Genomic DNA, 16592 nt, shown 5'->3' with positions numbered 1-16592 from the left:
TTGCGTCTACTATAAATAGTACATAGATCTACACTAGTGTACTGTACTTATAATATTTTTAAAATAAAGTACTAAGGCATGTTTTACTATTATTGTGCATAAAAAGTAGCATGTCGTGTCGCTCTAGCAATAATGACTGTAATTTTTTGCAGCCACTTGGTACGTGTGTATGCAGAAAATAACATAAGATTAGCAGTTTTTCCACAAGTAAAATATATGTTAAATTAGCTGAGTAATATACAGGATGATTTAATGGCTCTTCAGGAATATAGTAGGGTTAGTAATGAGCACAAATGTATGGAGCAGCATGCACTTTAGTCTCAGGTGTTGCCGCTTGGCACGATCATTCCTTAGGTCAAACAAAACTGATTTGGCCCGGTAGCCACGAGATCGTACCGTGCATACCCCCCAAAAGGGGGGGGGGGGGGTGAAAGGGTCGGCTCCCCAGGTCCAATCTGTGCTATATTTATTCCTGTTCTTAGCAACTAGGGCAAGTTATATATCATTTTCGTATAATTTAGGGACGAGGAATTCATTTTTTAAATATCAATTATATATACCTTTCCATACAAATAAATAGATTTTGGTACAAAAATGAAAATGTTATGTAATTTTTTGTGACTATTTTTATGCTGTTAAGCCGGGTACTCATTAGCGAGCTGTAACTGTAACCGTTGCATGTACTGTAACCAAAAAACATAGTGTGTACGTGGTTCGCAAACCTGCTGCGAGCGGCTCGCAGCGAGCCGACGTTTACAACGTACTCATTTCTGAACCCGTAACGTTGCACGTAACTGTAACCGTTACTGTTGCCAAAAACATAGTGTGTACGTGGCTCGCGAGCCTGCAACGAACGCTACACGAGCGACTCGCAGCGAGCCGACGTTTACAACGTACTCATTTCTGAACCCGTAACGTTGCACGTAACTGTAACCGTTACTGTTGCCAAAAACATAGTGTGTACGTGGCTCGCGAGCCTGCAACGAACGCTACACGAGCGACTCGCAGCGAGCCGACGTTTACAACGTACTCATTTCTGAACTCGTAACGTTGCACGACTTGCACGTAACTGTAACTGTTACTGTTGCCAAAAACATAGTGTGTACGTGGCTCGCGAGCCTGCAATGAACGCTACACGAGCGGCTCGCAGCGATCCGACGGTTGTCGGTTTTTGCCGCGAACCAAAAAGGACGCTTGCACTGCGCTCGTGGACGTCAAGATCAGTTGTTGCTAGCCGCTGCGAACAGCTATATATCGAGTATTTCTTCGTCATGAGTGAATGGTCAGAGGATAAATGTATTTTGCTGATCGCCTACAGGGAAAATAGTATACTATGTAGTACTAAGTATTCTTTGGAACTACTTTCCCGATACATTCTATGAATCCCACATCTTGTTGGCCGTTTATGATCATCGAGTAGGCATCTAGTATGTATTCTGCACAAGCGAGAAATACTCGTCCGACATCGTGGAGTTACAAACCAAAACTGCGGAGAGATCCAGTTTGTCAGTGGCCTTCTCGTACACACTAGAACCTCGTTACTGTATCTGTTCGGTTACAGTTACAGCTCGCAAAATGAGTACGCTCGGTGAATGCGTTCCGGCGACGTCGCGAGCCGAAACTGTAAGGCCCCATTCGCACGACAGCTTAAAAAGCGTTGCGTTAAAACCCGACGTTGGCGCTTTTTTACCGTTTCCAATATTTGTGTTCATATGAACGCTTAAAAATCACTTGTGAGTCGTACTGCCACGCACGCATCTCAGCAAAGCCATACTTTATTTGCTATTACGACGTATTATTTGAATATAGCTTGAATATTTCAGGAATTTGTAAGCAAAAGTTGACATTTTTAAGGTGAAACTAATAATAATCTTGACGATTGACACCAAAAATTGACACTTGACAGCCAACTGACAGCAGCGCCGGCGCTTTTTTAACGCTTGTGAGAACAGATACACGGAGTTCCGTCTGCTCTATTCAATTTGACGCCAACGCTCAACGCCGAAAATCGAACAGTGCTCGATAAAAAAGCGCCGCGCTTAAAAACCGCCTTCGTGTGAATACATACATGGTTATCCATTTGCGTCATTCAAACGCTTTTTTAACGCGCGTTGAAAAAGCTGCCGTGCGAACGGGGCCTAACACGCGTACACACTAGAACCTCGTTACTGTATCACGCATGTTCGGTTACAGCTCGCTAGTGAGTACCCGGCTTTACAATCACAGTGTGGCGATTTGCACTAAATAAAAAATTGGACGATGTAGCCCATGTATTCTTCATTCTGGGAAATATGATTCAGTCCTTAACTGTGCATTTCTCCAAAAACTTCCTGCCCCGCACAGCTAAGCTAAGGAATGAACTGTCTGCGGTTTTTCCGGACCGATATGAATATAGCTAAGAATGATCTAGACCGGCGGTCGGCAACCTGCGGCCCGCGGGCCGCATGCGGCTCGTGAAACTGTCACTTGCGGCCTGCGAGCCTCTCTGGCTATGTAATATTGAGAAACGACAATGTCTGATAAAGTCATAAATATTAACAAAGTGCGGCCTGCGTCAACTTACTCATCGTTAACTACGCTACTAAAACTACGCAAAAAAAGGTTGCCGACCACTGATCTAGACAGATAATAATTTCGGGAAAAAAAAACACACATTGATTCATCTGTTTGAGAGATATCTCGGAGTAATTAACAATGGAGCCGCCATTAACAGGCGTTCCCCTCTGTCGAAAATAGGCGGCCAATGGTCAACCACATGTCAACCATATGTATGGACTGACGTTTATCTGACATGACGTACCTATACATTTGGTGTGCCCCTCCCCCGCAAAAAACGGCAGACTATTTTGTACCGAGAATTTTAGACATGGCGTCTCCGTTGGTTATATCCTCTAAGAGAGATATCTACGATAACCCAGACAGATACAAAGGCCACACTTATGCTCGTAAAACCTCTTTTTGCGTCTAGGGGCCCATTTCGTGAACGGTATTAGACTAATATTATTAGTTCACGAACTGGGGCCCATTTCTCGAACGATATTAGACTAATATTATTAGTCCACGAACTGTCAAATCGTATGGATTGCCATGACAACACACTAGTAATATTAGGCTAATATCGTTCGAGAAATGGGCCCCAAGTCGTATGGGTTACCATGGCAACACACTAATAATATTAGACTAATACCGTTCGAGAAATGGGCCCCAGAATTAAGAAATTGGTATGAAACCTTCAAAAATAATATTAGTTTTGAACAGAGTCCATGCTTGTTTCCCAGGTTGAAGAGCCAGCCGCACCTGCCATACATCTCGGACGAGTACATCGTGCTGTTCCTGCACTCCAACTACTACAAGGTGAAGGAGAGCAAGGAGACCATCGAGTGCTACTTCACGCACCGCAGCAACACGCCCGACCTCTTCAGCAACCGCGACCCGCTCTCGCCTAGGAACCAACAGATATTGGATATTGCGTGAGTGGTTTTTATACAAGAACATACATCTCGGACGAGTACATCGTGCTGTTCCAGCACTCCAACTACTACAAGGTGAAGGAGAGCAAGGAGACCATCGAGTGCTACTTCACGCACCGCACCAACACGCCCGACCTCTTTAGCAACCTCGACCCGCTCTCGCCTAGGAACCAACAGATATTGGATATTGCGTGAGTGGTTTTTTTACAAGAACATACATCTCGGACGAGTACATCGTGTTGTTCCTGCACTCCAACTATTACAAGGTGAAGGAGAGCAAGGAGACCATCGAGTGCTACTTCACGCACCGCACCAACACGCCCGACCTTTTCCGCAACCGCGACCCGCTCTCGCCTAGGAACCAACAGATATTGGATATTGCGTGAGTGTTTTTTTTACAAGAACATACATCTCGGACGAGTACATCGTGCTGTTCCAGCACTCCAACTACTACAAGGTGAAGGAGAGCAAGGAGGCCATCGAGTGCTACTTCACGCAACTCACGCACCGCACCAACACGCCCGACCTCTTCAGCAACCGCGACCCGCTCTCGCCTAGTAACCAACAGATATTGGATATTGCGTGAGTGGCTTTTTTTACAAGAACAACTAGCGACTGGGCCCGGTTTATAGGGTTCCGTCAGTTCCGTAGGCAACTTATAGTTTCGCCAAAGGGATGGGCTGTCAAACCCGATAAGTCGTGCAAATGAGTTTTTGAAATTAGACCTATATGTGACGTGCGTAGAGTTCTTATTTAAGTGACAAAATATCTCGACTTATCGGGTTTGACCACCCATCCCTCGCCATGGCCGTATGTCTGTCCGTCCGTGGCTTTGCTCCGTGATCGTTAGTGCTAGTCTACGCTGACAAATTCGTAAAATAAAAAATAGCAAAAAACAATTTTTTGGGTGGCTCCCCGAAACTTGGGGATGATTTTTTTTTCTCTTAACCCTGTAGTGTGGAGTGTCGTTGGACAGGTATTTCATATTGTCGTTGGATAGGTCTTTCAACGAGTATATTTAAACGATATGGGTCTTCAAGAACCATTTTCTGATAAACAATATTACTTTAAGAAATAATTGGTGTCCCCCAGCCAACCTTTAATTACATCCCAAGTGAACTAGAACTTGGCACCCATATTTATACAGTCTCCACATCCATACGAAAATTCTTAAAATGCATTCGCAAATCATCATTATCATCAGACAACCCCTCACAATTTGAATCTTTGAACAATTTATTTAGAAATATAAATCAGGCAACAAGGCCCAGATTACAAATACCTTACAGACTAACATACATATATTTAGTCGACAAAACGGCGGCGGGGATTATTGTGGGTTGGTATATTTTATATTTAACTATAACCTGAAAAACTAGTTTTTAATACCTAGCACAACAGGTAAATATAAATATCATATCATACTTTTAAATGAAACAAAAATGGCATCCTTGCTTGTTTGCTTACGTAGCATCAACACCAATAAATTGTTAAGCCATAGTGTGAATAGTGGTTCCATAAAATTGGGTTTTGATGAGTGTGAAGCGCGTGGGTGAGGAGGGGGGATAGGGGGGGGACTTAATTGAGTTCCAGTGCACTAATGGAGTAAAATTTGGCACAGCTCCCGGTTCCGACTCCATCCGGACATAGGATATGCTTTCGCTAATAATATATCTCTTCTGTACTTGTTATGCGGATTCACTAATTGCCTGAATAAAATATTTAAATCTTTTTTTATACATCTTCTTTGAGCGACGGGGGCCAGATAGAATTTGTGGAACAATTTTAAGAGTCGGTATATACAGTTTAAGGGAAACGGTCAATTAGCTGCAAATGATTTTACCGCTTTCTGTAACTGAATGGAATAAAAAACCGGGCAAGTGCGAGTCGGACTCGCGCACGAAGGGTTCCGTACCATAATGCAAAAAAAAAAACGAAAAAAAAAGCAAATAAAAAAACGGTCACCCATCCAAGTACTGACCACTCCCGACGTTGCTTAACTTTGGTGTAAAATCACGTTTGTTGTATGGGAGCCCCATTTAAATCTTTATTTTATTCTGTTTTTAGTATTTGTTGTTATAGCGGCAACAGAAATACATCATCTGTGAAAATTTCAACTGTCTAGCTATCACGGTTCGTGAGATACAGCCTGGTGACAGACGGACGGACGGACGGACGGACGGACAGCGAAGTCTTAGTAATAGGGTCCCGTTTTACCCTTTGGGTACGGAACCCTAAAAACTAATGATAGTGTGGCGTCGCCTCTAGCTGTCACTGCCAACGTCGCGCCATAATAATCGAACAGATGGCGTTAGGGAGCTAGAACGCAATTATTATGAGACCTACATCGCGCTTACGGAGTTATAACGTCAGTTGCTATATATATAACTTCCGACCAACTCTCAGCGGACTTCGGTCCCCAGGCATAACACCCGCCTGGAGAGAGTACTCTCTATTGCCTCTCTACCTTCTACATTGGTGACCTTCCGACATTGGACAACCATGAAGACCTCAAGATCCTGATGACGCCGCCTCGCAACAAGCCATTCCTCTCTCTTTCTCTCCGCTCGCCTCTCTGACTCTGAGCAACTGCGCTTGTCACACTGGCTCTGAGCAGCTCCGCTCGCCTGTGACTCTGAGCATCTTCGCTCGCCACACTTGGTTTTGCTGCACACTTCATAAGTCGTCGCTGACCCCTCCGCTCAAAGGGGGGCTGATGTGGCGTCTCTTCTAGCTGTCACTGCCAACGTCGCGCCATAATAATCGAACAGATGGCGTTAGGGAGCTAGAACGCAATTAGTATGAGACCTACATCACATCGCGCTTACGGAGTTATAACGTCAGTTGCTATATATATAACTTCCGACCAACTCTCAGCGGACTTCGGTCCCCAGGCATAACACCCGCCTGGAGAGAGTACTCTCTATTGCCTCTCTACCTTCTACAATAGTATTAAGAGTGGGCTGGTTAGTCAGCAAGAAAATCAATTTAATGGGGATGACGGCAGAATACATGGGTAAGATCGGCAACTTGTCGGAAGGAACGATAATGGTATAGGTAACTACATATTAACTCTCATTTATACATTTATAGACGGTCGGTAAATAAAGATAATAAAATAAATTCGCGATAGACCCGTCTATAAATGTGAGTTAATATGTATTCAAAACGCGAAAGTTTTAAATATTATAATGGTATAACTGCTTGCTTGCATATATCTTTTCTTAATCGAATAAACGGCCATAGGATACCATAATTAAAGTATTTAATATGCATAGGTATTATTATATTATTGAGTGGAAAATCCCAGCTTACCTATTTAAATGTAACCTGTTACTAGTTATTACAATAATACATCATCATTATTTACTCCATCAACGTCGCCAGGGATTTTACGGTACATCTGATATGGCAGTTATTGATCTAACGTTTAATACTGATGGCTGATATCCATCCCGCCTTGTTATCTACGCCTCACATCTGAAAGGGGTAGTTTTCTGTGAGACCTCTGTTACATAAATACTCAATTTACTCATGCCAACATGTTTTGTTCATTGTTATAGCAAGGCACTTGACACGAACTGCACCATATCAAATACTGTCTGGGCTCATGTCATGACAACCCATACGATTTGACAATTCGTGGACTAATAATATTAGTCTAATATCGTTCGAGAAATGGGCCCCTGGTTTACGTCTGACGATACAGGGTGTGTTTTTGGAATAAGAATAAGAATAAGAATGATTTATTGCAGTACTGTGTACATTAAATTTTGTGGATGGTAATCATGATACAATTAGTTTCAACAGTGGATTCCGTTAATTTCGGCATATTACGTACACTACTAACTAATTGAATCACCTGTACGTGATTTGATTACACCTAGTGGCTTTATTTATTGGTCAATTTATTGCTACGCCGCTTTATTTATTCTTACTCTAAAATCGACACAAAGTACGATTGTGATAACTCTTGTTAGGAAAAAGATGCAAAAACAGGGTCAAAGATTAGAGTATATAAACATTAATAGAAAATAAGAAAAGGATTAAACTTAGAAGATCGTTTGGGTCGTGGCGCGTGGTTAACTTAAAAGATGAAGCTTTCTGTTAAGTGTGCGTAATGGAGCGTCGACACTGTCATTGCGGTCAGCATTATAGCTGTAATGATTACTACGGAACGGTATAGTAATGACGTCAATTACATCTTGTGCGTTCGGACGTGCCTTGCCTTTAGAAAAGTACTTTGAGTCATGCAATTCAATTGTAAATTAATAACTACCTGAAAGGAGATAAACATTTTGAAACGAACGAAGAATATATTCGATTGAGTTACTTTTAAGACAAAGGAAAGTGTTAAGCTAATAAATCTTATAACACATCGGTTGTTTGGTTGGTAGATACTCTGAAAACTTCATTCTAAAATATATCTATATCTAGGATGTATTATCATTATGACGTGCTCATCAAACACAGTTAACACTCCGTTCCGACAAGGAGATGCAGTTAGATTATATAAATATGATATAATTTTTTATATTAAGCTGAGTCCATCTCTCTGGCATATGAGTGCGAGCGGTGCACTGGGATAAATCAAAATTGATCATCTGATTTTTATAACATTTGAATGTTCCTCAAGGTAAAGCGGCTACTAACCTCTGCTAGCCTAAGGCCAGGGCCACTCGAGTCCGCTTCATTCTTATTTTACGAGTCGCAGATAAGTTACGTAACTGTAAACATGCACGTGTATTGTGCAGTCCAAAAACAAATAGTGTTCGTTTATATAATAATTAGGTACAGTGGCGCAATATCAAATTCAAACAGGATTGAATTAGCCGAATGATTTTTGTCTAGTTAATTTGATGAACAGGATTTGAAAATACCTCCTAGTCCATTTTTGATATCACCGCACCAAGTTGATTAAACTATTTTCACCCCAAAAAAATAGGTAGGTAGCGTGCGCATTGGGGGGTCTTCTACCTTAATAACTTGACATTGATGGTTCCGTCCAATAAACATAAATGGCTCCCTACAACTCACGTATTTTTCCTGATCTCCTTAAAGGTCATGTTGGGTAAATAAAACATTGGGGGAACCCTGTTTCCTCACGTTACCGTAACAAGGTCTTGCAATGTTTACCGGTCTTAAAAATATTAAATTTATTGACCAGTCGCGCTTCGTGTCCTACCTTGTCCGCAATATTATCAAGTGGACAAGCTTGTTGAATCGACATAGTTTAAAAAATGTTATATGTACGTTTGAATTGCCACTGCCAATCGTCCTTACATTAATGTTGAGAAAATGAGTGGTTATGTCAGAATACGGGCTAGTATACGGCCGTTACTTAACAACTGCTTACTGCACGTTTTTAAGTGTATAAGCGAAATTCACCGCATAATCTGTTTACCTAACAACTGAAATACCGGGACAATTACCGGTAGAAAGTTTGGAGTTACAGAAAGATTTTCTGAAGCAGATCTATTAGGTTAGAATAAAATGTGAATGGTAAAATTGATCATTTGTACAATATGAAAAATGCCTCTGTTCTGATCAGCTTCGGAATAGATAGATAGAAATATTGTCAAACAAATAAAATCGCATAAAAGAAGTGACGATACAATACACGGTCCAAGGCAAGCTACTACTAGTCTAGATTAACCCAGTTTAGAAGAGAATGAGCAGTTGTTGAGTCTGAAGTTTGATAGTAAAGCGTAAATATCTTAATGTGCAGAGTCAGGAGTTTTTTCTTTATAACTCACGTTCATAATCATAATTATAGGCTTGCTCCAATTATGGTCACATTATTCGGTATCTTGCCGTGATCTTAGTAATCGGGCGTATTTCCTCGGTTTTTACCGGAACAGTGTAAAAACTAAAATGATGAATTCGCTTGAACTTAAGTAAATCTTTCCTGTTACAGCCACATGATCGGCCTCCCGAACAAGACATCCGAGGGCTACCACGTGCTGCTCTACCGGCTGTCGGACTTCGACTATAGGTATGCAATTTTGTTTTTCATTACCTACTCGTATGTTTTATTTTTTATTTTTTATTTTTTTATTTTATTTATTCAGAACACATACAGTCATATAAGATACATATGTTAGAGGTGCGTAATACGCACATAAATCTTAATACTAAAAAGACCTGGAGGTTCATAAAATATACATGTAACTGAAAATTGGTATACAATAGGTACAAGCATAAGCCCAAGGTAGGATACATACAACAAGAAGCAAGAATAACTCAATAATACTTACAGCAAAAAGTCGGAATAATAATAATAATTACAGCGAGGGTCAAGAAAAGAAATATAGAAATTCTGAAAATAGGAAGCGTAGTACAGAAAAATAGATAAAAATCAAGGAACAATAGCTATCAAAATAAAATCTCAGAGAGTAGGTAGTTACAGCAATAATATTTTTTCCTTTAACATGATTTTAAGTGTAGTAAGTGATTTGTGAAAGGGATCAATCCTGCCTAGATGTCTATTACAATAGTTGGGCACTCGTCTGAAAAACGTATGCTGCGCATATTTCTTGCGAGCAAAAGTAACGTGAAAAAGGGGCCTAGAACGTAAGGGGCGGTGCGGAACACTAAAAAGCACTTTTTGTAAAAGATTAGGGCATTGGATTGCATTTTTACAAATTTTGTAGAAAAACATAACATCCAAATACATCCTACGATTACTGAGGGAAGGGATATTGAAGTACTTCGCAGCCGTCGAGGTGTCATTGAAGTGAAAACCTGTCCTATAACTAATGTATGTATGTAGAGTTAGACAAAGATAAATCTGCAACGATTCTGATAGCACACGCAGTGCAAGTGTTGTTTTAAATGTCAAATTTCTCTGAAATTATGACTTAAGTAACACTTGCACTGCGTGTGCTAGGTATTAAAATCGTTTCCAGACTTATCTTGGTCTAACTCTTGGTATTTATTTTAAAATAATTGTCTAGCCAACTTATAATGTCTTTTCGTAGTCAATATTATTGTGCTATCTTCGATAAAGAAAAAAAAAAGTGGGCTATTTCTTACAATGTCATTGATGTAAATCAAGAATAACGAGGGTCCCAGTACACTCCCTCGTGGCACTCCATACTTTATGTGTCTACGTTCTGATCTGTATTTAATTGTGATTTCTCATAAATTTTGCAATGGACTCTAGTATTTATGTACGGTAGAAGACACTGACAATGCCATATTATGTTACCATCGAGTTAATCTGATTCTGTCTGATTTATAGAAGAACGCAACTTCATTGTGTTGGAATAGGGAGTATTACTGCAATGTTCTGCCGCCAGAGTGCAGCACTAATTTGTTTAGTAAACCATAGAGTAATTTATACATATTAGGCCTTAAGGGGCCGGTATATGACGTTTTCGATTTAGACCTCACTTTGTAACCATAATTTGTTCAATAAATGTTTAATAATTGCATTAAATTACACGTAAATTTGTTCACGAAGAAACCGCGTACCGACTCTTCATGCCATTGTATTTTTAATTTGCTGTTATTCTCTACAAATCGACACTAAAAGTATCAAAAAAACAAAATATGGAGTTCCGTTTGAGACAGAAGCAAAACAATTTTGTCTTTGACAGTAATTGAATTATTGTATGATTCTGAAAGCTAGATAATTCAGCTACCAATTTATTATCGATTTATATTTTTACTCACAAAGACAACACAGAAATTCAATCTCAAATGTAAACTTTCGAACAATTTCCATACATTGACGACATCACTCAAAATTCTTCTTCAAGTCAGATGCCCGTTGGGGCTACACCGGAGCACACGTGTACTTCTTCAAATGAAAATGACAGCTTGATTTTCTTGCTTTTGACAATTATATTGACATTAAAATATATACGCACACGAGAAAGTATACCAGTAGATAAATTGTATTTCAAAAAATAGGGTACATAAATATCAGCTCGCGTCTCATTTAAATTTGATTTGCTGTTATAATGGTTGAAAACCGCAGTAAACTATCTTAAAACAATACGATTACAGTCGAATTTAAGTATTATGTTCCTTCAAAACTCGCTTAAAATGAAAAAAGTTTAAAGACTCATCTTTACTGATTGGGATCAATTTTTATTATGCTGGTATCATTTTGCGTCAGTTTAAAAACGTATTTGACTTCTGTACGTCAATGAATTTTGATGACAATTGTAATCTTGTATTATATTATAGAACTTTTATCTTAAAATAATGCCTATTAACAGAAAGAGTTATGTAATTCGTATAAGTAATACCTGAAAGTCTTGTACCTAGATCTGTAATACCATGGATTGCGACGAATAAATGATAATGATTATGCGGTTCGTTCCGTCTATATGTATAATGCGTGTACGTGCTGTTCTCTGAAAATCTTCAAGAAAAAATAACGGCTAGACCAGCACTAAGTACTAGCGAGTTTTTGCGGCTTTGGAGACCGAGATGAAGCTTACAGGCCAATAGCGCTCTAGTTATTGTTATGTATACCTATGTATCGAATGTTTTATAAATTACCTATAAAAAGCAATGTTTTATTTCGATTAGGTCTACATTTTGTGCATATTGCATATCTGAAGTATTTTCGTACTAAACTTGAAACTTTCGTTCAAACTAAATAAAATAATTATTCCAAATGTACAGTCGCCTGCAATTTATGTTACACAACGAAGGCCGCAAAAATATCTGACACGATCTTATTTGTAGAACCATAAGACCATGTCACATATTTTTGCGGCCTTCGAAGAGTAGGTACCGTCATTATCACCAACTTTGCCCGCTTATTTTTTAAAACGAATTTCTCAAAAAACATCACATCATATGACTTTTTTTGCTCAGCACGTCCATTGTGATCAAACGCATCAGTTTATTTAAAAGAAAAAATATTTTTTATCATGTTTTTACTCATTTTTTTGCGTTTTAGAGGGCGGGCAAAGATATCCGGGGTTTTCGCCAACATTGCCCACGTCAATTTGGTATTCAAATACAGCTCGTATGATGATGATGTCTAAGGATCACTTAAAGGTTTTGGGCAATCCTACCATTCCCTGTTAATAACTTAGCGATAAGTGAAAAAACTTAAAAAAAAAATTGCTGGGCAATGTTGCCTACCCGTTTTTGCCCATTTCCAAATAAGGCTCGCCTAAGCATTTTACAAAGGCTAGGGTTGTCACTTTTGAGAAAATCTGTTACAATAGTTTAATGGCCAAAAATATGATTTTTGTTGTGTTTTTCATTCGTTAACGGGATAAAACATCTAAATAAAGGATAGATTTAGATTTTAGATAGATTTAGATATTTATTCTCATAATATTAAATTACATTATAAATTATGCTAGACTAATCTACACGAATTTATATTATGATCGTCATTCATATTTACATAATATTATTTAATACATACAAATTAAAAAAATGTCTTGCAATAATTAATCTTATGTCAACAATTAAATTTATCCATTCATGTCAAAACAAAATACGGTAATAACTTAGTACGAGTATCTCTTAATGATCGTCATGTTCTAAATAAAATACTAGGTACATATTACAATATACATAAATCAATAACTGAGAACATGTCAAATTTATACGATTCAATTTTCAATTTAAAATGTCAGGGTCATATACTCATTTACAGAATAAAGTGGATTATCCAATAAAAGGACTCTCAGTTGACGTTCAAATGTTTCGTCAGATGTTTCCGTTCGTAATTCAGCGGGTAGACACTCGTAGTATGTCGGGCCGATTACTCGCGGGTTTTTGCATGAAAGTGCCATGCGTCGCGGCACTGTTCTGAGTCTCCCCGTGGATCTGATTATTTTGCCCGTGACAAATTAAATACAGTATATATTTATAAACTTATTTTAGTGTACAAACATAACCTTCTTTTACTTGCGAAGTTGGGTAAATTAGATGAAAGTGACAACCCTAATCCGTTTTTGGTGGTGGGCAATGTTGGTATAGATGCCAAATTACCGGATTACTTTGCCCACCGCTAAAACTTTTGTGTATTTAGGCCTTTTTAGTTTAAATCTCAATAGACATAATCTATGCTTCATGTGTTATAACTCAAACCCGGAAATATTTGTCAAAGGGTTCTCAATTTTTTCTACTTGCATTCATTATTTATCAATTTTTTGCCCGCCGAAATATACCCTATATTAGACAACTCGCTCAAACTCTAAATTCCCAAGTCAAGTTATGCACAAGTTTGGTATATAGTTTTGTCAGAAATATAACCTATTTTCTACTAAAAATAGCAGGGTGGCCATAACTATTATAATTTTTTCTACATTAACGAATTTGTTTAAAATTGTCGTGTTGGGCAAAGTTTCCCTGGAGGCAAAGTTGGCGCTAATGACGTAACATATTATTGCAGGTGACTGTACATAAATGTTTCGGTGATTTTGAGATTATTTTTCAGGTTAGTTTACTAACAATCAAGTTATGCAGATACCGATTTCGTGAACGTATAAGTAGTAAGGTACCGCTATTGTTTAGCGATACCGATTATTTTTGAAGGTAAAACTATACCGGTTGAAATATAAAGATATTAAAATTACAGCAGGGACAACCATTTTTTATAGGTGTACCTAAACCATCATTGGCCGAGCATTAGCAAAGGTCTCCGTTTCAGCTTGGGCAAAAATGCTTTTGTATGTTCTCCTTTGCAGATCACATTTCTCAACTGATTCTCGTGAAAATTTGTAAGCAGGTTCGATAGAACTATTCTGTTTCGCTTTATCCGCCAAAATGGAATTGCCACCCTGCTGAAACTTTATTTATTTAAATTCCTATTGAATGGATTTTGCACCTTATGAAAAACCGTATAGAGTAGTAAATAACATTTTACATCTGACTTAATGACATCTAGTTTTATTCGCTTTAATTGTACAAAAGGCGTATCTCGACAAAGCAATATTAGGTAGTAAAACAGTCAACAATCAAATTAATTAAATAGGTAAGTACGTCACGTGTGACATGAACAGACAAGGAAAGCAAGATTAAATGCATTGTTTCTCTTTCATCTTTCAATGGAACGCTTTTACCCTCAAAGGAGGCTAGTGGTCAATACTAAACTAAAAGTCCAATCTTAAAAAAAACATGATGGGTCACTGACCTGTCCCAGTAAAGTGAGGTAGTGTGCGTGAAGTGCGCTTGTGTGTGAAATGGGGTAAATTGACAGAATCTGAAATTTTACCCACCGCTACCGTCGCCTTAAACAGTTTTTTGACAAGTTTTCACTATGACATTGAAGCACCAAGGCGGTTTGTTTACAGGTGGCCTATCGCGAAACGCGAAAATCGAAATTTCTTTATCTGCCTCTCTATCGATCGAATAAGCAAGAGTGATAGAGAGGCAGAAACGGAACTTTCGATTGTCGTGTTTCACGGTAGGCTATGTGATTGACCTAGTGACGTATGATGTGTCATTGATGATGTGAATGAGGTTTGTTTACTGTATGTGCTAGTGCCGCCACCTACTCAGAGCTTTGCCTAATAATATTCCCTATTGTTTCGATGAGTATTAGTTCACTATTGAAAGAAAAGTACAATCAGCGATAAAAGCTTAGTATCAAAAGTAGGTACATTTATTAACAAAATACATATTCTTTCAGCAAGCTAAACTTCGCGGACGCCGTGCGGGTGTTCTGCATGTTCAATGACGTGAAGCTTTCCGAAGACAGGCTGTCGGACGGGTACATCGTCATCTTCGACATGAAGGGCTGCAGTCTCGGCCACCTCACCAGGGTCACGTTGCCGGCGCTGCGGGCGTTCATGGTTTACATTCAGGTCGGTTTAACTTGTGAATAGGGATAGGAATATTTGACAGTATTTAAAATAAATTATTTTGCACAATGCAAGAAATAAAGGACCAGAAGATTAATAGAGAAACGTAGACATCAGTTATTTTTATTTGATCGTGACGTCACATGCTAGTGTTTTATATAAATTCCATAGTAGCAAAATCGTTTTGACAGTTCGAAAAAAGAAACTGATTTGACTAGTAGTCAAATACCCTATTGAACCCATCTCTTGGAATGTCACTTTAACATGTAGGTAGATAGTTTTACGACATTGGCACTTAACCTCTCGTGTACCACAAGTATTTTTTTCAAATAGTTTCCTCGTACGCGGATCCGCGTCCCGGCGGCATTCGAGAACTTAAGTATACCTACTCAAACACGCCCAAATTGTCAGTAGAAAGAGGTGCGAAATTCTATTTTTTATAGAGAAATCAACCCTTCGCACCTACATATTTTAAAGCCACCTTTTTCGACTGACAAATTGGCTGTGCCAGAGTATAACTTCGGTGACAATGTAACTGTATATTACCTTCAAGCTTGTCTGTTAATGGGGGCTGAAGATGACCAGAGGAACAGTAGGTTAGGTATAATTAATCGATATAATCTCATCGAGTGTGGACTTATTCGAATGGTCTTGACGATGGCTGATGTACCTACATTAAAAAGTAAAATACGGATGGAATTATCTGTCCGCTTATTTTTAATTTTAGTTTTGTTTCTCGAGTTTAGTTTCTATTGTCAAAGCAATCATTAGTGTTCCTTTAACTTTTTTTGTTGTACTTTCAGACCGCGCACCCGTGTCGTCTGAAAAAGATTCACGTGGTGCATACAGTCTCGTTCATCAACCAGGTGATGTGTCTGGTGAAGCCTCTCATCCACTCCAACCTGCTCAATCTGCTCAACTTCTGCTCCGAGGGCCCCGCCGCCGTCGTCGACAAGGAACTCCTCCCGGAAGACTACGGCGGCCCCCTTCCCCCCGTCAAAGACTTCCACGCCGAACAACGCAAAAACATGGAGGAAACCTACAGAGACTGGCTTATAGAAACGGAGGTGTTCAAGGTTGATGAGAAGAAGAGAATCAAGAAGCCCAGTAAAGGCTTGTTCGCTAGCTTGACCAGCAGTTTCAAAAGTTTAGACATCGACTGATGCTGCGTACGTGATTTTAGGGACCTGAACTCTTGTAACTGTTAAATTCTTTATGGTGCTGACTTGCCTTTTTCAGACGTTTGGTCTTCCGGTACACTGTCTTCTCAAATTATTTACAATCACAATAACATTAGCATTCAAAATGCTTTTCAGATCTGTCATAGATTTTTATT

General features: G+C 39.0%; 1 protein-coding gene across 2 annotated transcripts in view; it reads left to right on the top strand.

The window, feature by feature from the left end:
• LOC134800240 (clavesin-1-like) overlaps positions 1–16592 on the top strand; it is a 34070-nt gene extending 17478 nt beyond the window's left edge. For both annotated transcript variants that reach the window (XM_063772745.1, XM_063772746.1), the window contains exons 3-6: positions 3279–3470; positions 9388–9465; positions 15085–15259; positions 16060–16592. In XM_063772745.1, the coding sequence (XP_063628815.1) occupies positions 3279–3470; positions 9388–9465; positions 15085–15259; positions 16060–16419 (805 nt within the window). In that variant the 3' untranslated portion in view covers positions 16420–16592. The remainder of the gene's footprint in view (positions 1–3278; positions 3471–9387; positions 9466–15084; positions 15260–16059) is intronic.

This window comes from Cydia splendana, chromosome 19 (genome assembly GCF_910591565.1).
Source record: "Cydia splendana chromosome 19, ilCydSple1.2, whole genome shotgun sequence".
NCBI classification, from domain to species: domain Eukaryota; kingdom Metazoa; phylum Arthropoda; class Insecta; order Lepidoptera; family Tortricidae; genus Cydia; species Cydia splendana.
The sequence above is the reverse complement of the archived record's forward strand: the minus strand, read 5'-3'. Positions and strand labels throughout refer to the sequence as shown.